The following is a 23,371-nucleotide window of genomic DNA, read 5'->3' as shown; positions in this document are numbered from 1 at the left end:
GCATCTATGAGGCAAACGTATGTGGACAATAACATTCGTGGAATTGTCTGGTTTGTCCGGAACCCCGACCTGAACTGACTGGAACATCTTTGAGATGAATTGTAGCGTCTGGTTTAGGCCTCAGACATTCAGACGTCTCACTGAAAATGTCCTCAGCAGAGCTGAAACTTCCAACAAGGTGAAGGATGGACACACCCCACATTAAGGTCGACTAACAGATGCCCGGATGCTTTTGATTAGATAGTGTAACTGCTAAATACTTTGAAGGTTTCACTTGTTTTACCAGTGGGATTTTCACAGCGAATTCTGCTAGTGTGCACTCCTTTTTAAATAAATGACGTTGCTCTTGTTTATCTGTTGACAGTCATCTCACTTGGGTTGGAAGTTACTGCTGACGTTTCTCCCTTTTTTGAGACTTAAATTAGTGTTTTTAAACAAGGCTATGTGTACACCACCACGTTTTTCACTACTCTGTCTACCTGAACATGTTTCGACCCGTGTGTGTCATTTTCTGGGGGACCCGATTTCTTTTGTAAAAATGTTATACAACCTTCACAGTTGTTTCTCTAAAAGCTGTTGCGTGCATTGTTTATAACATGTGCATGAAAGAAAGCAGACCTGTACAAATCCACTTTCGCAGTAAACTTAGTTTCGCGTGAGCTATCAAAACGATATGCATATTTTAATATTTTATAGTTTTGAGGCCTAAAATAGAAAAAAAACCTTGACGTTCGTTCAACATTTTCCAGATATAGCTCGAGCAAAAAAAAAAAAAAAAAAATGCGAAATATATTTGGTTAACTGGTTAAGAACAAATGTACACTGTGTTTTGCAGACGCCGGAGTTTAAACGCCCAAATTTGATTGTGGATATTTGCATGTGAAATGTTACGTACACCAAAGAATCTGTACGGCTGTAGTATTTCTGATACTTTTGCTCATTGCAACATTTACCATAAAGAATAGACGAACGGGTTTAGGGAGAGCTAAGCTACAGACTGACAGAGGGGAGTTCAGAGGTAGAGGTAGAGATACAGAGAGAGAGAGAGAGAGAGAATTCTACCACATTGTGATCTTCAGGAATTTTTTTCGTGGACAATTATAGTCACGCGGCAGAGGATGGGTTACCAGCCTTCAGATCAGCATCATAAAACAAAAAAACATGTGTAAGCCACATGGTACCGTATGGTCTACCAAACCAATTCCGAACGCCTGGTGTACGGTCCCATGGTGCTCTCCATGTGCTACGGTCCAAATAATTACAGGCTAGGGACCTATCCTTTCCCACGTAACACACTGAAAAGCCAGAAGGTTGAGCATTAATATTCGTAAGGTGATCGCCTTTAATAAAGGGTGACAAATGTAGTGACGGATAACGAGTGGATAATCTGGAAATGATCTCAGCTACCGCCTGTACGGAGCAAACAATGGCAACTGCTCTATCACTTTACATTTGAAAATCAGCGGGGCGATTTCTGTCAGATGGTAGGAAGCGGAAGGCCCGGGCGAGGCACTCAGCCTCTGGATGAGCGGAGAGAGGGAAGCTGGCGCGACGCGACACTCACGTTGATGACGACTCTCTCACAGAAGTCGTGGTCGTGTGGGATGGGCTCGAAGTGCGCCACGCCCGTGAACTGCGAGTGAGGGGTCGGCCCATCCTCGTCCTGGCTGCTCAGTTTCGGCAGCGACCTGCAACAACAACACACCACACCACGTCACGTCCCGTCACGTCGCCTGGCACCACGACCCGCAGCTCATTACACATACACTACTTACTGCTCAGCAGGAGGGGCCCCCTCTCAAAGGGGATCTGAAGAGTGGAAATGGAAAGATTTCTAATCACAAAACTTGTTTTCTATGCAGTTGTGTTCGCGGTACTCTGTTGTATATCCGCAGACTTGTTCCCAGTGTGAAAGCATGGAGAAAAAGTGTCAAACATTCATTACTAGAAGGTGCACGGTTTTTGTGCCAAGCAGTGCTTGCCAATGGAGTTCCAAGTGACATAGGTTAAGGACTGATCCATTTACCCTGGGACTGTTTGTAGAAATGACATAAAAATTTTTGGTGACTGAGCACAAATTTATGAGCTGCGACAGAGTTTTTGCAATTATAGATGAACCAAGCAAGGTAAGCAAAAGCCTTTGTTTCACAAGATTTATGAAAGACTGCTGAGTTAGCCAGAGTTACGAACTCACTGCTTGTAAATTCAATGCATACAACTGTATTCTTAGATTTTAAAGGTGGCCTTGAAATATTATTGCTAATGCTGGCGTGTAAGACCTCCAAATGCTGTATGCCCAAAGTGTCGCATAATCGCTCATCTCAAATACGTATATGAAAGTTCTTACTCTGAAACAGAACAATGGAAAATGTCCATGTATTCAGACGATGCAAGACCAGCCAGGTTGTCAGTTGCAGAACAGAGAGATCTGTTGACGATATGGCAACTTCTCCCCCAACAACACAGGGAGTTTGCAGTAAACCCTGCAACGTCTCAATGGAGTTGGGTAAAAAACTGAAGTCAATTTTCTTTTTTGCATTTAATTTCGTTATTGTTTCTTGAGAAATTTAAAAGAAATGAGAAATGTTTTTTGATGACTACAGTTTACTACTTAAAATATTACTGCTATATTTCTCTACTTGTGTTATCACAATGCGCTTGCATCATCACAAGGTGCTTAAGACACAGAATTGTTGGCCGGCCGGAGCGGCCCTGCGGTTCTAGGCGCTACAGTCTGGAACCGGGCGACCGCTACAGTTGCGGGTTCGAATCCTGCCTCGGACATGGATGTGTGTGATGTCCTTAGGTTAATTAGGTTTAATTAGTTCTAAGTTCTAGGCGACTGATGACCTCAGAAGTTAAGTCACATAGTGCTCAGAGCCATTTGAACCATTTTGAACAATAATTGTTTTGGTACATACAACGTTCTTAATAAATGACTTATTTTCTCATTTATGTCACTTTCGGCGGTGATGAAGCGAGAGGTTTAATTCTGTGGTATCAGAATACCTTCTGAATTTTCTGGGTACAAAGAAGTTCTGCACAGAAAGACATATATTGTCCTTTAATTCTCCTGAGACATTTGAGAATTAGTACTTAGATCTATTTCCATTTCCACTCTTCATTTGCGTTTTAGAGGCTGGTTTTCTAGTGATAAAATTACGTAATGTTATGCAACGACGTCTGTCATATGTGTGTACAACGTATTATGTTAAGTGAAACGCCTTTGTTTTTTTCCTTCTTTTTTGTGTACGTGAACTATGAGTCGACGTAAAAACACCGGACAAAATATTAGTCACCCCACGTGACATCCCGCTAATACCGTGTAAATCCTTGATAATGTCCGCAAACGTCTAGGAAAGCGATACATAAGTTTCTTCAGTTATGTCGTATTTAGTGAAGTTAGTCATTGATGGTGAGATTCTACGGAGCTGCCATACTGCGGGAGCGGGGATGTTAACTGGCAAATTTCATCGGCTGTTCCAAATATTCCTAGACATTTTCTGTTGGACTGCGATCTGCTGATTTGGCGGGCCACTCGTGGTGCGATAGGGTGCCTTAGTGTTCGTTAAACTCGGAACGTATGCTTGCAGTCCTGTGAACACGGCTGTTGACACCGTGGAAGACGGAGTTGTCCACAGCGCACTCATCATGAAGATATAGAAGAAAGGGCCGACACTTGTTCACCAGGAATGTTGAGGCGGCCATCCAGCTTGATGTTCACGGTAACCTGAATGATTTGACCCAAGTGCTGTAAGTATAAACAGCCAAAAACTTCCCCAGTGTTACATGGCTGCGTGTGATGCACTATACCTTATAAAAGCACTGGAAATTCAAACGTTGACACACCAACAAATCGGGGATAGTCATTAACGGTATGGTCATGAAGACGCCCAAACACGGTGGTTTCTTTCTACCTTTTTGTAACATCTCTATGTCGATCCGTGTTACTCCACTGTTTTCATACAGTTGACCGATATACAGGCAGCAAAACATGACTTACTTCAGCGGTGGAGGGTCTGTCTCTCCATTACTGTATCTGACACCAGTAGTTCCCAACCAAGCTGTGACCATTACCCTTGAAATACATCACGCATCAGCTAATACCACCAACACAGCATGTTTAATCGATGCAAATTGTTGATCCTCCTTTTTAAGTTTAGCGATACATAATGAATGTTAAGCTAACATTGAAAAGAATCAAATGAAAGTATGTAGGTTCAGAGAGCTTTTGGATTAACAACATTCTATGATGTACATACACAGACAGAAGATATGAATAAAAAAAGTACTAAGGCTGGGATTCGAGCCCAGGTCTCTCGCTCACTTTTTTTTTAATCTCATTTTGTTCGTTTTTGTTCGTTGCATCTGCTCGGTGCGGTCGTCGCAAGACACCCGTTTCTGTTCGTCGTTGACCCATTAACTCAGTTTTTTATTGCAGAGGGCCATCTAACCCTCTGACCGAACACGCTGAGTTACCGTGCCGGCAAAGGCAGGCGCGCTAACCACTACGCCACCCTGGCACAGTGGATCTGCTCAACTGCATCTACTGCCACAGCACGCCTCCCTCGTCAGTCCAAATTCCCATTCACGCCTGTACAAGTGGATGAGGCATGGGAATTTGGGCTGAAGAGAGATGTATGCTAGGGTAGTCTGTGCAGTTGTGCAAAGCTGCTTCCAGGTTGGCGTAGTGGTTATCGCATCTGCCTAGTGAGCGAGTGATGCATGTCCGAATCTCAGCCATGGAACAAATTTTCATTTGTCCCATCAGTCTGAATATATACATCATAGAAACAATTAAAATTCGCTGGTTTTTGTAGATATCTTTTAAGCTAAGCAACGAGTCAATGACACGACTGATATTCCATGTCTGTGCCAAACTTTCTCATATTCTGCTTCGTGTAGGTGAATGAGCATGGTAAGTCATGCTCCAAAGTAATAGGATTCCTCGCTTTTGCTTTACTTGTTACAATTTCCAAAACTGCATTTTCAGAACTGAAAATCGTGGAGTAGGTTTTCTCCACATCTATCTGTTTTGTAAAAACTTTCAGTGAGCTGTCTTCCTGAAGCGAAGGAATGGTACTTCGGCTAGAATTTCACTATGTGAAAATATGCCGTCTTCTCCCGAAAATGGTCATAGAACCGAATCAGTTGTTTATCAGTTTTACAAATCATGAAAATAGTTGCTAATAGAATGTATTGCTGATGGTAAGTGTTGACTGCAACGACAGGATGGATAGCAAAAGAAACAGAAGAGTAAGAATGGCCTGGAGCAGTTTTCGCAAACTAAATGGGTTTCTAAATAAATATAGCTTCCAATGTTCCTGAAGCTGAAGCTTGTCCTAGCAGTGTAATAGTAGTTTAAAGTTACAAGAGTGAATAGAGAAATAAGGAGTTGTTGGATGAAGACAACCGGAAGAATAGTCTCAGACGACTAAATTTTTTTTTGGAGAAATACTTTCATTATTTGAACGAAATAGTACCATGAAACAAAACTGTAGACATTTACTAATCACCATAAAGTTGACAGTCCATATATTCAGTATGTATTGTTAATGTTTTCAGTATCCATCGATACACTCATTGCCAAATTGTGACAGTTTGGCCTGTTCTGCGTACTACAGTCTTTAAGAAAGTGTCATAGTTCGTAAATGAAAAAGAAGCTACTATGTCTTAACGTGAATTATAGGGCGCTTTGTGTACAGAATAAACAAATTTATGAAGCTGGGTGCCCGACCCTGTCTAAAGAGACAATATTCATAACGTTGCTGTGGGCAAGTATCAGAAACCTCAGCGCCATTCACTCTCTTTCATGCATATCATTCGTTAACTGAGCCATTGCATCCATCTACGTTAAGAAAAACATTGCTGCAGGAAACACATTTGCACTTCCAGAAATATAATGCATTCAATATTTTCAAGCCATGGGAAACTGAGTTTTTACCTTAGACACCAATAATTACAATACAGTGAAGATTAGTTTGTTTATTTACTTATTTATTTGTCTGTCTCCAAAGCTGAGCGATCAGTATGCGTGTGTTGGCCATGCAGAGAACTCGGGTTCAACTTCCGTTCTTCCAGGAATTTTTCGTTGTTAGGAGAATCCAAGAGGACGTCACCGCAGCCAGTGAGAATCGTGTGGTCTTCAGGGCCTGAGCGCAGATTTAATTTTCAGTTAGCTACTTATTTACTTAATCCATTATTTACTCTGTCCTTATTGAAGCTGTTGAGGCTTTCAATAAGATCACTTTAATTCTACAGTACAGACTCACATACCTGATCTAACAACTAACGACAAGTAGTGATAGCACATATGTTTATAAACCAATGATCGTAAAAAAAGGAAACGCTAAAGGACAATGGCATGTACATATCCGAAATGGGGAATGTCTACCAATAACAGGTGGATAATACTGTAGAGAGACCTAGCTGCAACATGTACTGGGTGATCGGAATGTCCAGTATTTTGTCGAATTCAGTCAATGCAGTATCTTCTAACGAAGCGAAAAGTTGAAAGAAACGACTGCGCTACCTTGTCGACGTAGATACGCGTTGTATCAACAGGTGAGTGTTCTTACAACAGTGATGAACTTGTTAAATCAGTGGACAGAAGACGGTCGTTCGCGGCCTAGTACAATATGACAATGTGACCATATCAGGGGACAAGCAACACACAACCTCATTCACAATAATGATTCGATCTTGATCACTATAGTAGGTGAACAGCTATCTGCGTCGACGAGACTGTGTCGGGTGCCACTGGACACATGATCTCGACTGCTACCTATCCTTGGTAATAGGCCTACATACATATATAAAGTCTGCAAGGCATCTTACGATGTCTAGCGGAGGGTACTTTTTGTACCCCTGTCTTTTTACTTCCTTCCCTGTTCGTTGTTCGTTCACCGATGCCGTTGGGAAGAATGCCTGCTGGTAAACCTCCATAGGAGCTCTAATTTATCTGATTTCTCGCTGTGGCTATTTCACGAAACGTATGTGGGAGAAAGTAGTATGTTGCCCGATTCCTTCCGCAGCGTTCGCTCTTGAAATTTCAAGAGCAAACCTGTCCGTCATGCAAAACGCCTCTCTTGTAGAGTTTACCACTGGAGCTTGCTGTATGTCTCCGCAACGTTCTCGTGCCGACTAGGTGATCCCCTGACGAAGTGTACTGTTCTTTGCTGGATCTGCTCTATCTCTTCTATTAGCTCAAGCTGGTGAAGTTGCCAGGTCGATGAGAAATACTCAGGAATCGGTCTAACAAGTGTTTTTAAGCCACTTCTTTTTTGGGGAATTAAATTTGGTTATGATCCTTCCAATGACACACAACCTCGCTCCTGTTTTTCATACAGCTGGTTTTAAGTGGTCATTCCATCTCAGGTCGCTCTGGAGGGGTTACTCCAAGGTATTTTGCGATGGTTACTGTTTCAACTATGAACAGTAACCACTACATGAGGCAAGTTTTAGAGCCCGAGGTTCTTGTATTTCTTTAGGTGCCACACATGTTGAACTTGACAACGCCTTTTGACGAAGAAAGTGCAAGCATCAAACGAAAAAGAACTCACATTTTTGTCAGTCCTGCGAGTTCACTTGACAGGTTGCCTGACGCAAACCTCAGAGAAATGTTTTAGTTTCTACATGTTCATTCCGGTTTTCCAACAAGCGTTGTTAATCTTTGCGCAGTCGCTTACAAATCTTGTGAGTGTAGTTACTAGAAACATATTGTTGTGCTGTTTGCTTCATTCTCTCGAGTTTTAGTGCATCTAATTACAGCACACGGAGGCTTCGCACCATACTTGTGCTGTGGAACTCAGAGTCCATGAACAGTTCTATAAACCTAATCATATTTATATAATCATGTCCCAAATATGTGTTATAAAGACATCTGAAATCATGTGAGTTCCACGTTGTGTAGTACTCTTTTAGGAGTTAGTGTATGGCAATAACTCTATTGCAAACGTGAAAGTAAGTCCAGGCAATAGAATAAACAGAATACCACATTGGCTGTTTTGGCTTTCAGTGACTGTGTTATAATGAAGGTTGTATGTGTATATCGTAATCAGCCATTATACTGAAGGAATATTTATTTTGCAACGTTAATTTGTGTAAGAATTTTTAACATAATCAAAATATCCACTGGTGTACTGGCGGTCTACAGTGTCCAACGGACACAATTTTTAACATGCTGCAGCCCTGTCAGCAACTGTGATAAATTAATATGTCTAAAATCCGCCTCGGTTGCGAAATATTACTGGTCTTTACCCAGGTTTCAGCTAGCGTAATCTAGCCTTCTTCACAAGCATAAAATAAACTAATACATGAAAGAATAAGGCATGGTCAAACACAAAAAGCTTAAGTACCGTGGAACCATGTCAAGCAATGTAGTCCAACGTAGCGTCCACGGCTAACCGACCGCTTTCCACGAAGTGGGGCCGGGGCTGTTTCTCAGCTTTTCCTTCAAGCCGATACAGTAGCTCCAATTTAGTTATTCGCTCAGCTTCTATTCTCTTCTTGTCTGAACTTATCATCCATGTTTCGCTTCCATATAAGGCTTCATGACAAATATTTCTCGAATAAACTTTCTATCACTTAAACTTACATTCGATGTTAACAAACTTCTCTTTTTCAAAAGCGCTTTTCTTGCTATTGGCAGTCTGCATTTTATACGCTCTCTGCATCAACCATAGTCACTTATGTTACCATCTAAATATCAAAACTCATTGAATAATTCAGTCAGTAATAACTGGTTGAATTCGACTACATTTCATTACGGTTGTCTCAGTTTTGTTGAGCTACATTTTATAACCTCTTTTCAGCTCACTGTCCATTCCATTTTCAAATGCTGTCATATGTCTTTTACAGAATTACAGTGCCATCCGCAAATCTTAAAACTTCCAGTTCTTCTTAGTGATCTTTGAGCTCCTTTCGAAATACCTCCTTGGTTTCCTTTAAACTTGTGCAATGTACTTATTGAGTAGCGTCGATATCATTTACAACCCTGTTTCACCTCCTTTTTAACTATTGTTTCCATTTCGTGTTCTTGCAGTCTTATAACGGCACAGTGGTTTCTATACAAATTGGGCAGCGAACATTGTCAAAGCTGTCTCTAAGTCTACAAATGCTAAACGTAGATTTGCCGTTCTTTAGAGTATCTTCTAACAAGGGGAGGCCACGTCGTTCGGGTCACAGATTTACTTCAGACTTTGTATACCTTTGTGCTTTACATATTAGGACAACATAATAAGAAAGTAGTAACGCACACGATTCAGGTGATTTTCGAGAAAATTGCAAGTGAATTTTTACGTGTCAATAACGTACTCTTGAGTTGTGACCTTGAGCACGAGCTGGCGGCAGCCGTGTGTTTACCGTTCAAACTCCGCAATCAGTGGATCACTGGATAGAGTCTCAATCATTTTTTTAATTTTTTCAAGAATTGTCTTATTGTTTCGTACATATTACATCTGAAAGATAATATGATGATGAGACACGTGTATTTACATGAACTTTCATTGAATTTCCAACGTTATTTGGCTGTTTAAAAATTTTTATTGTTACAATACAAACACAAGTCTTACTTTTATAGACAAGTTAAAAACTTTATCAGGCGCTTCAAACTTGTTCGTATTTGATTGACAACGAACGGAAAATTGCTTGTCGTGACGATGAAATACATTTATTTGCACATCGCTAATTTTCGGTTCCGATATTTACGAGAATGTGTTACGCGTGATTTGCATCAAATTGTCGGATGACAGAAAATTTTTTTCAAATTGTCAACGAGTTTTGTTGTTCCTTAGAAAGCAACAAACTATCTTGAGCATGCGAGAAAATTGCATACATTCGAAGTGTTAGATGGCGCTTTAATTTATGTTTTGCGAGAATTTATGAAAAATATCATCCTGCAACTTGTAATGTCGGAAGCGCATCCGACGATGAATTGTACATTACTCTTCTATTTTTGCATGTTCTGACGCATTGTATTGCTGAATAAAGTTATTTACACTATTATTTATCGAGATTTGGGCTTTCCAAGCCTGTTCCTCACCTCTGAAACCAGTGTCTGCAGATCGACACATCTAGGTGCAATGTTCTCTGTATGTTCCCGGTTGCAGGTAAAAGAGATTTCAGAAATCACGACAGGCATATATTTTCAGCAAACCTTTATGCGTCTGGTCGTTTATTTGGCGACAGTTACAAATATAATATTTTTATGATAGTAAAAAGTAGCAAAATTCATGGAAATACACGAGTCTTTTCGTCGTATTACCTTTCGAAAGTAATGTGTAGGAAATAATACGACTAGTTTTGAAAATAACAGAGTAAAATGACACATGGGCGGGACACGATCCAGCGATTCACCGGTTACGGAACTTGAATGCTGAACATAAGACCGTCGCCATTTCTGCTCGAGGCCCCAACATAGTTGTACATCGTTGACGCGCAAAAATCCTTTTGCGATTTTCTGGAAATCGCCTAAATAGTACTTCTTGCAAATTATACTGTGCTAAAGGATTACCAAAAGTGTACCAAGTTTGAAGTAAATTCGTGATCCGAACGTCGTGCCGACTTTGATAAAGGTCGGATTGTAGCCTATCGCGACTGCGGTTTATCGTATCGCGAGATTGCTGCTCGCATTGGTCGAGATGCAATGACTGTTAGCAAAATATGGAATCGGTGGGTTCAGGAGGGTAATACGGAACGCCGTGCTGGATCCCAACGGCCTCATATCACTAGCAGTCGCGATGACAGGCATCTTATCCGCATGGCTGTAACGAGTCGTGCAGTCACGTCACGATCCGTGAGTCAACAGATGGGGACGTTTGAAAGACAACAACCATCTGCACGAACAGTTCGATAAAATTTGCAGCAGCAGGGCTATCAGCTCGGAGACCATGGCTGTGGTTACCCTTGACGCTGCATCATAGACAGGAGTGCCTGCGATGGCGTACTCAACGACGAACCTGGGTGCACGAACGACAAAACGTCATTTTCAGATAAATCCAGGTTATGTATACAGCATCATGATGGTCGCATACGTGTTTGGCGTCATCGCGATGAACGCACCTTGGTTGCGTGTATTCGTCATCGCCATACTGGCGTATCACCAGGCGTGATGTTATGGGGTGCCAATGGTTACACGTCTCGGTCACCTCTTGTTCGCACTGACGTCACTTTGAACAGTGGACGTTACATTTCAGATGTGTTACGATTCGTGGCTCTACCCTTCATTCGATCCCTGCGAAACCCTACATTTTAGCAGGATAATGCACGACCGCATGTTGCAGGTCCTGTACGGGCCTTTCTGGGTACAGAAAATGTTCGACTGCTGCCCTGGCCAGCACATTCTCCAGATCTCTCACCAATTTAAAGCGTCTGTGAATGGTGGCCGAGCAACTGGCTCGTCACAATACGCCAGTCACTACTCTTGATGAACTGTGGTGTCGTGTTGAAGGTGCATGGGCAGCTGTACCTGTACACGTCATCTGAGCTCTGTTTGACTCAATGGTCAGGCGTATCAAGGCCGTTATTACGGCCAGAGGTGGTTGTTCTGGGTACTGATTTCTCAGGATCTATGCACCCAAATTGCGTGAAAATGTAATCACATGTCCGTTCTAGTATAATACATTTTTACAGTGAATACCCGTTGATCATCTGCATTTCTTCTTGGTGTAACAATTTTAATAGCCAGTAGAGTATAATCAAAACATTCCAGTTTCCTTGCTTTTCTCTGAATACTGTCCTTCACTTTGTGTAACGAAATATTGAAACGCTTTTGATACACTCTGGAAACGTGCAGGATACTTGTTCAGTTCTTTCATTACGTGGAATGCACCATATTTCTTCCGACCCATAATGGCTGTAACCATCATTTTCGTCGCCTCTCAACATTTACGAATTATGAGAGATTCAGTACATCAATGCCTTCGTGTGATGAAGACGACATATTGTGATACAGTCGTAGGACGACCGTCCCTCATTTCTGCGACAGCGCAAGTTAAGTGTGACTCGGTCACGACCCGTCTGCACCACGTTTCTGACTAGCTGCCGCCAGGCACCCGCGCCACACCAGGTCTGCGTGAATTGGGCCTCAGGATAATCGAAGACAGCTACTGTGACCCCCAAGCATGTCGCCGCAGACTTTGGTCAGCTGCGTAGCTGCCGCACTGCGCAGCCGCCGCGAGCCTTCGCAGCAGACAGGCTCGCCGTAGCCGGCACGCAGCACGAGCTGCAACACGCACAGTTTCGCACGACGACGCAAGGAGCACGCAGCGATCCGCGGCGATCGTAGCGCGGCTGCTACGGCCTGGCTAGGTCGAGGAGTGCCAGCTATAATTAGGCTGCCGCCCGTTGCCGCTGCTGCTGCGCAAGTGTTTCCAAACAAGCCAGTGCGTGAACTTTACGCGCGCGACCTTTGACCCCGCGCTGGGCGCACGTCGGCTTTAAGAAGCCGGCCCGCATCATACGCCCCTCCCCTGCCCTGCCCCTTCCAGAAAAGTGCTGCCTACGAACTCTGAACTTATCAACCGGCGGCAATGTTTACGACCACATCCGATGAAGGAAACCTACCGGTGTGTAGTACTAGAGATTCTGCAGCAGCTTTCTTTGCTCGGACAGATCTATATGTGTGTGCTACGCTGGAAATAAATGAAAGTTGTATGCAGCAGGCTAGTATCTGTAGCCATTCTTCTACAGTCGCTAGTTCGAGACAAGAACACCTATTCTTCTTGTTTTGCTAATTGATTTTGTTTTTATTTATTAACCAAATATGTTCCACTCATTTTACGCATATTTGGTGGTCAATACAGACGTGATTACCGTTAAAGCTAGTTTCGTAATTTTTTTATGTGTGATGTCAGCTCTTTGGATAATGTCCTAAAATACAGACACTACACGTATATAAATATACAGGGTGGTACAATGATCGTGACCGGGCCACATATCTCACGAAATAAGCGTCAAAAGAAAAAACTACAAAGAACGATACTTGTCTAGCTTGAAGGGGAAACCAGATGGCGCTATGGTTGACCCGCTAGATGGCGCTGCCGAACGGATATCAACCGTTTCTTTTTTAAAAATACGAACTCCCATTTTTTATTGTCCTTATTACGACGTCTTCATTAACCGATCGTTATTTGGACGAGAGCTTACCTATGCATTAAGCCTGTATCAAACTTCTGATGATGACACGTTAATCTCTTGAAACCGGTAATGTGAAATTAAAATTTATCGTGCAGCTGACGACTGACTTTTATTTTCGTGAACAGAACATTTTTAGCTTGTAGCGTTATTTAAATCAGTTATCAGTAGAGTATATAAACAGGATTTACGTTTGTGATTCTTGAAGCCCGGCGGACATAATGTTCCATCATCTTTCGGGAGTGCACTCGCTGTCCCGAGTGCACGCCCGAAAGATGATGGAACAGGATTTACGTTTTTCTAGCTTTTCTTTCTGTGTTCATTCATTAGCTTTTCTGGAGACTAACTAATTCCTATAGAAGTTTTCTCTGAAATACATTAAGTAAAATCTCCATACTCCATTAAGGGTATTTCATTCGGAGAGCAAAAAGGAAACAGAACACTAGCAGAAGAACCGCGGGGGCTGTTCGTTGCACTCAAACATCAACAGCAGAGAGTGCAGTAGAATACTTCTCCTCTGTTTCTTTTTTTACTGCCTAATAGATTACTCGACAATTAACGTCCAAATTCTTTTTGCTTATATGGACGACCGTCTGGGGCCGAAACAAGCAGTCGCATGTACCGATGCTGAAACGAGCGTCTGTGCGAGACTCTTTCTCGGTCGCGTTGACAACATGTGGAGCAAATGTTGTACCTGCAGAATATGTCATATTCGCTCTGTAATACTCTCCCAGTACTACTGCTAGCTGAGGGCGTTCAGTGCTTCCAAAGGCACAGAGCCATGTTCACGCACTTTTCGATCAATGTGAGACGGAGAAGCTCCATGAAGTCTTCAATAATGTATCATTTGACATGTAAATAAGTTAATTTTATGTTGTTACACATGTTGCGTAAGCAACAAAGAAGAAATTCGGTTGTAATGAATAAGTATTAGTTACTCTTACCTAAATAGTAAACAGTAATGCTTTATGATTTAGAATACATTTGTCGGAAAGATAGAAGAATGAATGAATTTAAAGAGTTCAATCATCTGAGCTACAAAGCGATCTTGTTTAGGACTGACTAATGAAATGAGAAAAATGGAACTGCTGAACTCGAGATGCAATTCGTACAACAAACACTGAAGGCTTAAATATTCACGGAAGTATTCTTTGAATTTGTTTGGACGTCTTCGGAGGAGTTAGAAGTTACCTCTAGCGCCTTCGGCCTACTCGTAAGGAGCCCTTTGAGTGCGAGGCCACAAAAGGCCACCGATGTTTACAGCATTCGACGCCCCACGTATTGTCGACCATGCAGCAATAATATTGGCTACTAATGGCAACAATGGTGAGCACAGCATGAGGCTACGGAGCGCAGTTAAGCTGCTTTTTCGACGAATAACTCACAACGGCGCTATAACGCTAGTGATGTTGATACAAAGCAGAGCAGTGGCAGTGATAAACAAAGCAAAGATTGAATTATATCTGCAACCACAGTTGCCCAAGTTGACATTTAGCAAGAAAGGAACCAAAGCAATTTCTGAGAGTAAGAAAGGAATTACAGATGAAATATTAGCGTTTCTGTGAGATAAGTCAGTAGAATGTGTGGTTTAAAAAAAAAGTAAAAAAATTAAAAAATATTTCGAATAAGTTCGCAGCAATATGACCGTTTAGAGCACAAGAAAAATTACGGATATTTAAGAGAGAACATGGCACACTTGTTACAAAAAATAGTGTTTGCGAGTTTGGATGGTTGCTTAATTTTAAACAGTGCTTCAGAATTGGAACATGTAAGGTAACCAAATTTCAAACGAAGCGTCAGCTTGACGATGCACAGCGAATGTGGAATCACCCCGAAATTTTGTAGATGAGATAAACAAATTTATCCCATCATTCAGTCAGCAATTTGCTTTTCATTCCAACCAATTGGGATTTGAAGAGGAAACGTATATGAAAGGAACTCAGGAAATTAGAAATACCAAGAGAGTTCTATCAAGATCAGATAATATCGGTGCTTAACGCATTGTATGCAGTTATGCCGACGGTATATCTGGGTGGTAAATTGGCTGGAAAGTTATTTATTGTGCTGCGAGAAGTTGGAGGTGCTCTGTTCCCTTCTATTCTTTCTCTTGTGCGTGATCTGGCAAGGGCAGAAGGGAATATTTACGTGACAGCAAGCAAGAGTGGGAAAGTGGGTGTAAGATAACTACAACTATGGTATGAGCACTGCTTTTTACCAATAGCTGGTCAATAAACTTGTTTTTGCTTTATTCCTGGTGAGCGTATAAAATAATCGTATGCCACTGGAGCAAACTATCCATCCTGAAAAATGTGTGACATCGCAGTTCACACTACCTGGGACCTCTAGACAAATTCAGCCTCTGGATTTTTTGCTTTTCCATGTATATAAAACATATTATCGCACTAGCTGGAGTTACGCTTTGAGGAGAGCCAGTTTTACGATGGGAGTCACGACAGAATGTTTCCTATTCAGTTGCATGCCATCACATTCCGTCAGTTCTATGCACCCTCTTACACAAATATGATTGTATACTCATTAAGAGTTGACACCTAGCTGAACGTCCTACACGGTTTGGAAGCTCCAAGGAGTTCGGCTTCACACTTGATCGGGCGACCCTTTCTGATCACTGTGGCTTGCCATTTTTCATTCAGTGCTCATGGTGCAAGTTAATGGTTTGTTTTCTTGAATGTCGAAGATGTCCATTTTGTGCAGTTTCTTACGTACACTCCACAGAAGGTTTATCTCTGCACCTGCCGGACACTCATTTTCGGTCGCCCTCCTGACGCTCATGGTGAGGCATTTGCAGCTATTATTTTTCCTGCCATAACTGTCGACAAAACACTTTCAAACGAGCTTTACTAAAGATTGAACTTGTGACTTCGCACTCAAGGGTTTCCTTGTCAGTTCTCCAACAGTAAGTTAGGGTATGGCAAGAGGAGAGGAACATCTCGCTATCCATTTTCTACTCATGTCGTCTCTCATGCTCTACTGATGTTAGTAAACAATTCCCGCCTCCGTCACCGCAGTCGATATATCAAATTTGTAGTGCTCCCGTAACTTTCTTATTCGTACCGTAGAAACGGTGAGGCTTATCTGACTCTTCAGGCTCTTTTCTATTCGCTAACGTCGTTTTCCGCTACTTCTGATTTATCTTGGAACTGCATTTGAAATTCACTGCACATTAAAACCATCTACGACATTAAAAATTTAATTCCATCTAACTTCTTAATTTTAAACTTTTGTTTACTTATGCTAAATCCATTTCTAGTTCTACCTGTTCTAATAAAAGCCACACACTCGGCCAAAGCGCGAATCGCTAATGCACTATATGCCTCCTATCGACTGTATAAAATCCGAAACGCTCGATTGCAGCGCTTGTTGAAATATGAATTACAAATGCATTGTAATGCTCGACTGGTAATGAATGGCGAAAATATTTTACCAATTCTGCAGAGAGTCGCGAACTTTTTAGGGTTAACGTTTTATATACGGTAGAGGATGTTAACCAGAGTATGAGTTAAGCAGTGGCTGAAAAGGAATATTTAGGCGGCGCGTTGCCTTGAATGAGCAACGCGCGTGAGTCATGTGTTTATTAACTACTTGTGTTTTATTATAAGTAGCTGACTGTTGCACTAACGTTGGTGGTGCTACGCTGACAAACAATACGTAATCGCCTATTACATGTCCACAATGGAATTTCTCGGCGTTTCCATTTCATAACTGGTTGTGACTTGTCATTTAGAACATTTGAGAAGAGCTTAAGCTGCTGCCATAAGGAATACGTTATTCATATCAATAAAGAACTAAATGTTTGTTATATTTTCATTGTAACTGGAGCCAAGATCGTGATTTTTACGTAAGCAGTGGAATATTAAACGTTGGTTCAACCACATGTTATTAGTGTGGATATTATGACGCACAAGTTGCCCAAATGATTAATTTAGAAATTCAACGGGTTTCGTGAAGATATGATCTCATTATGAGGTTCTATTAACCTATAAATATTTCGAAAGTCGTGTATTTAAATTAATAATAAATTTGAATAAGTGATACGTCATAGTCTCCGTATTGATAACGTGATACAACTGCGCTACGGCTAAAACAAAAGTTGACATGTTATTAATGATAAACCAGTGTCAGACGGCGCATTTAGGGAACAAAATCACATCCTTTGGTTCAATATACGATAATATTCACACATTAAAAATCAACACTCTCCTTCTTACATTAAAATCACTTCTCTTGATTTCCAACTTGCCCTCTTCAGTTTCTCCTGACACCTGTCTCTTCTCATATGACGAAAGTCTGATATGCAAAAAGACGCTAGTCAACTTTCACGAGCCAGTCAACGTTTAACTGACATTCACGACTTGTAACTCGCCGGAATGTAGTTTGCATCATGATCTGAGGAATAATTTTAGTAACTAGAACCGTTAACCTGTTATTTTAAAAAAAGTGTTAGTCATGTGTCTCGAAGAACAGAAGGTGTAAAATGTGTATTTTTTTACAAGCTTCCCGAAAATGCTGCAGTTATTTTGAATAAAGAATAAACTTCTCTCTGTAACGGAGTGTGAACTGTTTTGAAACTATTTGACAGATTAAAAGATTCTGAAAGTGAAGCTATAAGGGCGGGTTGTGATTCAGTCTTTGATAGGTCAGTGTGCAAAACATTGTCTCGCGAAAGGCAAATGTCCTCGGTTCGATTATCGGACTGGCATACACTTTTCAACTGCTAAGAAGTTTATGTTACAACACAGCACATAACTGATCGATACACTATAACTTATCGATGAGTAAAAGTTGTAGGAGAGTGTAGGTGAAGTGTTTTGCATCGCTGGCGCGGTGACAGCCAGTGGTCTCAGCACACTGAAGACTGCTACCACGTTTAACCTGGCTACGGAGTGCAGTGTTAGCTGATGGGAGAAAGCGCTGTTTGGGAGCAGACAGGTGGATGTACTCGGCGGACGCGGCTAGGCATTCATGTGATTGAGTAAACGTATGTACTTGACTGTGTAGTCCGATGTTTTATTGTCTAACGTTTCTCAACTTTTAACATTTGACCCACTATGTATTATGAGAACATCGGTCGTGCGAAATCGAGCTCGCCCTTTCCCCACATGACACCCTGAAAGTCATGGTATAAAGCAGTCAGATAGAAGCAGTATTTCTAGATTGTTGAGGCTTACGTGGCCATTTATTGACGTACTGAGCATTGCAAAATATTTGATCAGGCGAACATCACATCAGCAACTGAGGAACGTATTTATGAAACAAAAAATCCACTTCAGTTGCAAGTAATCTCTTAATTTATTGTACGACCGGTCTCGAAGCCTAAGTCTGGCTTCTGGGCCGTCTCCACTACTCACTTCCGTGCCGTGCTGTCCAGGCGGGCGGTGTAGTTGCTGGTCCTATGCTCCTATGTGTTTGTTTAACGTGTGCGTGACACCCCCTCCGCGGTTAAAGGCGCTACAGTCTGGAACCGCGCGACCGCTACGGTCGCAGGTTCGAATCCTGCCTCGGGCATGGATGTGTGTGATGTCCTTAGGTTAGTTAGGTTTAAGTAGTTCTAAGTTCTAGGGGACTAATGACCACAGCAGTTGAGTCCCATAGTGCTCAGAGCCATTTGAACCACCCCCTTCCCATAACCCCCGACTGCCAGACATTTATGTTTTTATAAATTTTTTTGTGGTATTTGAAGATGGAGCTCTAGGCTTCGAAATCGGTCGTGCATAAATTAGTGGCGACTGAAGCGTATTATTTATTGTATAAATATTGCCTGCTGGCTCTGGGCTCTGGACCTTCGGCCAGCAGAGAGCGACGAATCTGCATAATGATAGCAACGTGCTGGCGCAGCATCAGAACAATTATCAAACGAACGTCGCGCGAATATCCCGAGACGAAAGCCAACATGCAATACTCAGGATTTCTCGCCTTCGAAAAACATTTGACTCATTTCCACACAAATGCTTATTAACTAAAGGAATTTAGTTACTAGCCTGAGGAATTCTCGGTTGGGAAGGAGCAGCATTGTTTTCTTCAACTGGAAGCGTTTACAATACATTCTCCATACAGTTTCGGTTTCTCCCCCGTGTGATACCATGTTTTTCGAGCCCTGGAGAAAGACATGCGCGAGCGTCGATTTGCTTCGGACTAAGAGGTACGTGCTGGAGTACAGTCACGCTTACTTAGACAATCGCAAACGTTTTCCATTAAGGCACTGACCGTCTTGTTGCACGGTAGGATAAACATATCAACAGCTATGGCGATTATTTTTGAAATAATGAACAATGTACTTACTTTTTTCCACATGTCACGTTTTCATTTGACTGTCCTTTATATACTAAATAATATGCAGACAGTATTAATAGTAACCCCAGACTACTCGCAGATGAGGTGGTTATCTATAATTAAGTACTATCTAAAAAAAACTACCCAGGTACTCAACCACATATTGACGAGATGAGATTTCAAAGTGGTGCAAAGATTGGCAAGTTGCTTTAAACGTTGGGAAACGTAACATTGTGCACTTCGCAAAACTAAAACCTTTAACATATTATGAGTTGATATCAACGTGCCAGAATGAGTGTCAATTAATTCATCCCAATATTAGATTATATGAATGCTTGATGTCTGTTCTTCCGGCCCAGGGGTTACCGAGATAGTCCACACAATTGCGGTAAACACGGTGTCCGGGTCGCGCAGTTGTTAATTCAACCGCCTCGTAATCAGAAGATTCCGGGTTCGAATCCTGGTCCGGCACAAATTTTTACTCGTCGTCGCTGATTCCGCATAAAGTCGCGATGCAGCTGACACCAATAACTCCTTACCTTTCCTATGAAATGGGACGTTCGCATAGTCCCAATCGTAGCTAAATCGGGTGGCAGACTTAGGTTTTTGGTAGAACTCTGAGGAAAAATTTTTGCGTGAAATCAGTCGCAGGTTAAGCAGCTGTTAGACATCGATTCTTTGGTAGAATACCAGTGAAATGCAGTCAGTCTACAATGTAGATGGCTCACAAAATAGTTGTGCGTCGCATCCAAGAATATTTCTGAAGTGTGTGGAGTCCACACCAGACGGTTAAAATAGGGGACATTCAGCGAATTCAAAGAAAAGCGGCGCCAATATTCACACATTTGTCTTGCAATGGGAGACCCTAAAGCCGGTGCTGCAAAACGCTGACAGAAGCTGGAAGTAGTCGCCATCCATCCAGCGAAAGTATACTAACCAAGTTACAAGAACCAGTATTGAACAATGAATCTAGGAATGTACCGTACTAGAACCGTTTACGTATCGTTCCGCTATGGACAGCGAAGGGAAGATTACACCAACCACAGCAAAGACAGATGTATTTACGCAATTGATTCTTTTCTGTTTATTTGTTTCCGCAGTCCTGCAATATTTTAGAAATGACAAAATTATGCTTCGGACTGTAATTACATTTATTGTGTTTCACGATCGCAATTTATCACTATAACGCCATTCTCATGCGACGGTTTGCTAAGAAGTGTGTCAATGCGCCATTCCTTTTAAGAGTGTTCCATCCTCGTAGCAGGAGTGTTCAAATATGCACAACAAATGTGCAGATGACGTGAATTCGAAAGTAATTATTGCATAAAGTACTGCATTCTTTTACATAAATGACAGACAGTTTTGTCTCAATACGCACATGGAATGGATATGTAAGTATGGTCTCAAGAGGACAGTGACCTCTTAAAAAAGCCAATTATATATTAAAGCTGTCAGTTAAGAAAGGCATAAACGCCCGAAATCGCGATCGTGAACAAATACCTGTGATAACAGACCATGCTGGAAGTGTCACTTCTCAAAATTCATCGTGCTAATTTTGTCAGTTCTCAAAATTTAAGCGATCATTTTCTCATTCTACACGCGTGTAAAACAGAAATAAAGCCTAATACAGTACACGGTAGAATGTGAAGTACACTCTGCCATGCGCAGTGGTTTGTAGAGCTTGGAAGTACTATATGTACATTCTTGTCTACCTGGCCTAAGCTAATACTGTAATTATGTGTCTGCTGATTTTACGTTGCTTACTGCTGTTGTTTCGCGCGATGAGTGGCGGAAGTCAACACAAGGAATCACAAGTCAGATGTAGGTAGCCAATGAGATTCTCGTTAGGAATTCCTTTGCTTCTATCAGTGAAGTTAGCTGATATTCTGTGTCACTCGCTGCAGTTTAAAATGCGTGTGTATAAACAAGGTGACGACGACCAACGATCCTGTCATTTAGTGCTGATGCACGCCATGTCCGATCTCTTACGAAAATGAGGGATCTGCGAGTAAGAATTTCACGGCTAGGTGACGCTATGTCAATAGAGTGTAACAGGTTGGAAGTCTGGGTCGGAGAGGAAGCGAGCTCGGATGGCCGAGGCGGTTAAGTCGATAGCTCGCGTAAGGCGGGAAGTCCGGGTTCGATTACCGGTCCGGCAAAAATTTTCACCTATTAGCTTTGATGTATTTCAGTGCCGAAATGCCACTAAAGTCAGTTAGGCCTCTAAACAATTTAAGCTGTAGTGTTAGGCTGATGTCCAACCAGAACCACTAAAATAGTTACATATTAGGAAAAAAAAGCTAAATGTTTGTGATAGCCCAAATTATAAGACTGAACGATTGTCGTTAGCTACCGTACACTTTCACCTGATTGGCTACAACCAGCGATAATGATTAACGGTTTACCCATAATAGTTTAATAGGACACCTGCAAATCGATGTGATAAATAATCTATCAGTTTAGAGTATTAGTTAATGCTGTTTCCTTCTTTAATACCCATCAAAAGAAAAACAAAACATAGGTGAAAAAATCTAATAAGTGTAACGTGCTGGCTGATCAGTAGAGGAGAGCTATGTGTCGAAGTCTTGGCAACTTTTCGAAATCGGATATTGGCTGAAATTAGAAATATGGCCAAAATTGACTTTTCAGTTTCGTGCTCGCAACATGTTATCGTTGGCCATAGCCATTGGGTGATGGTATACGGCAACAAAATATTCGCGATATCCGTGGTTGTGTTGCTACCTATTTACCTTCATTTACGAAGTACAGAAAACTGCGAATGAGCAATGTGAATAGCTAACCACACTTGAGTCATGACTGATCTTGTTCTCTTCCTAGCACCATACATCAAGCGAAGCGTTACCAACAACGCTCAACGGGAAAGGTGTGGACACCGTGACCTGAAGACGAGAGCTTGTTCCACGAAACACGTGGTTATACATACACTACTGGCCATTAAAATTACTAAGGCAGGAAGATGACGTGCCAGAGACGCGAAATTTAACCGACAGGAAGAAGATGCTGCGATATGCAAATGATTAGCTTTTCAGAGCATTCACACAAGGTTGGCGCCGGTGGCGACACCTACAACGTGCTGACATGAGGAAAGCTTCCAACCGATTTCTCATACACAAACAGCAGCTGACCGGCGTTGACTGGTGGATGCCTCGTGTAAGGAGGAGAAATGCATACCATCACGTTTCCGACTTTGATGAAGGTCGGATTGTAGCCTATCGCGAATTTGGTTTATCGTATCGCGACACTGTTGCTCGCGTTGGTCGATATCCAATGACTGTTAGCAGAATATGGAATCGGAGGGTTCAGGAGGGTAATACGGAATGCCGTGCTGGATCTCAACGGCCACGTATCACTATCAGTCGAGATGACAGGCATCTTATCCGCATGGCTGTAACGGATCGTGCAGCCACGTCTCGATCCCTGAGTCAACAGATGGGGACGTTTGCAAGACAACAACCATCTGCACGAACAGTTCGACGACGTTTGCAGCAGCAGGGACTATCAGCTGGCAGACAATGGCTGCGGTTAGCCTTGACGCTGCATCACAGGCAGGAGAGACTGCGATGGTGTACTCAACGACAAACCTGGGTGCACGAATGGCAAAACGTCATTTTTTCGGACGAATCCAGGTTCTGTATACAGCATCATGATGGTCGCATCCATGTTTGTCGACATGGCGGTGAACGCACATTGGTAGTGTGTTTTCGTCATCGCCATACTAGCGAATCACCAAACGTGATGGTATGGGGTGCGACTGGTTACCCGTCTCTGTCACTTCTTGTTCGCATTGATGGCACTTTGAACAGTGGACGTTACATTTCAGATGTGTTACGACTCGTGGCTCTACCCTTCATTCGATCGCATGTTGCTGGTCCTGTACGGGCCTTTCTGGATACAGAAAATGTTGGACTACTGCCCTGGCCAGCACATT

The 23,371-nt window shown here is 42.1% G+C and overlaps 1 protein-coding gene across 7 annotated transcripts in view; it reads right to left on the bottom strand.

Moving 5' to 3' along the window:
• The window catches only part of LOC126268074 (potassium voltage-gated channel protein Shaker), a 1,571,080-nt gene that overhangs the window by 572,692 nt on the left and 975,017 nt on the right, over positions 1-23,371 (bottom strand). For 6 of the 7 annotated variants that reach the window (XM_049973531.1, XM_049973530.1, XM_049973532.1 and 3 more), the window contains exon 2: positions 1,565-1,688. In XM_049973531.1, coding sequence (XP_049829488.1) covers positions 1,565-1,688 — 124 coding nt within the window. Of the gene's footprint in view, positions 1-1,564; positions 1,689-5,993; positions 6,015-23,371 lie in introns of those variants that run through there. The other variant, XM_049973533.1, reaches the window with a different exon arrangement.

Source organism: Schistocerca gregaria, chromosome 4 (assembly GCF_023897955.1).
Source record: "Schistocerca gregaria isolate iqSchGreg1 chromosome 4, iqSchGreg1.2, whole genome shotgun sequence".
NCBI classification, from domain to species: domain Eukaryota; kingdom Metazoa; phylum Arthropoda; class Insecta; order Orthoptera; family Acrididae; genus Schistocerca; species Schistocerca gregaria.
This window is presented reverse-complemented; position numbering and strand designations above follow the sequence as displayed.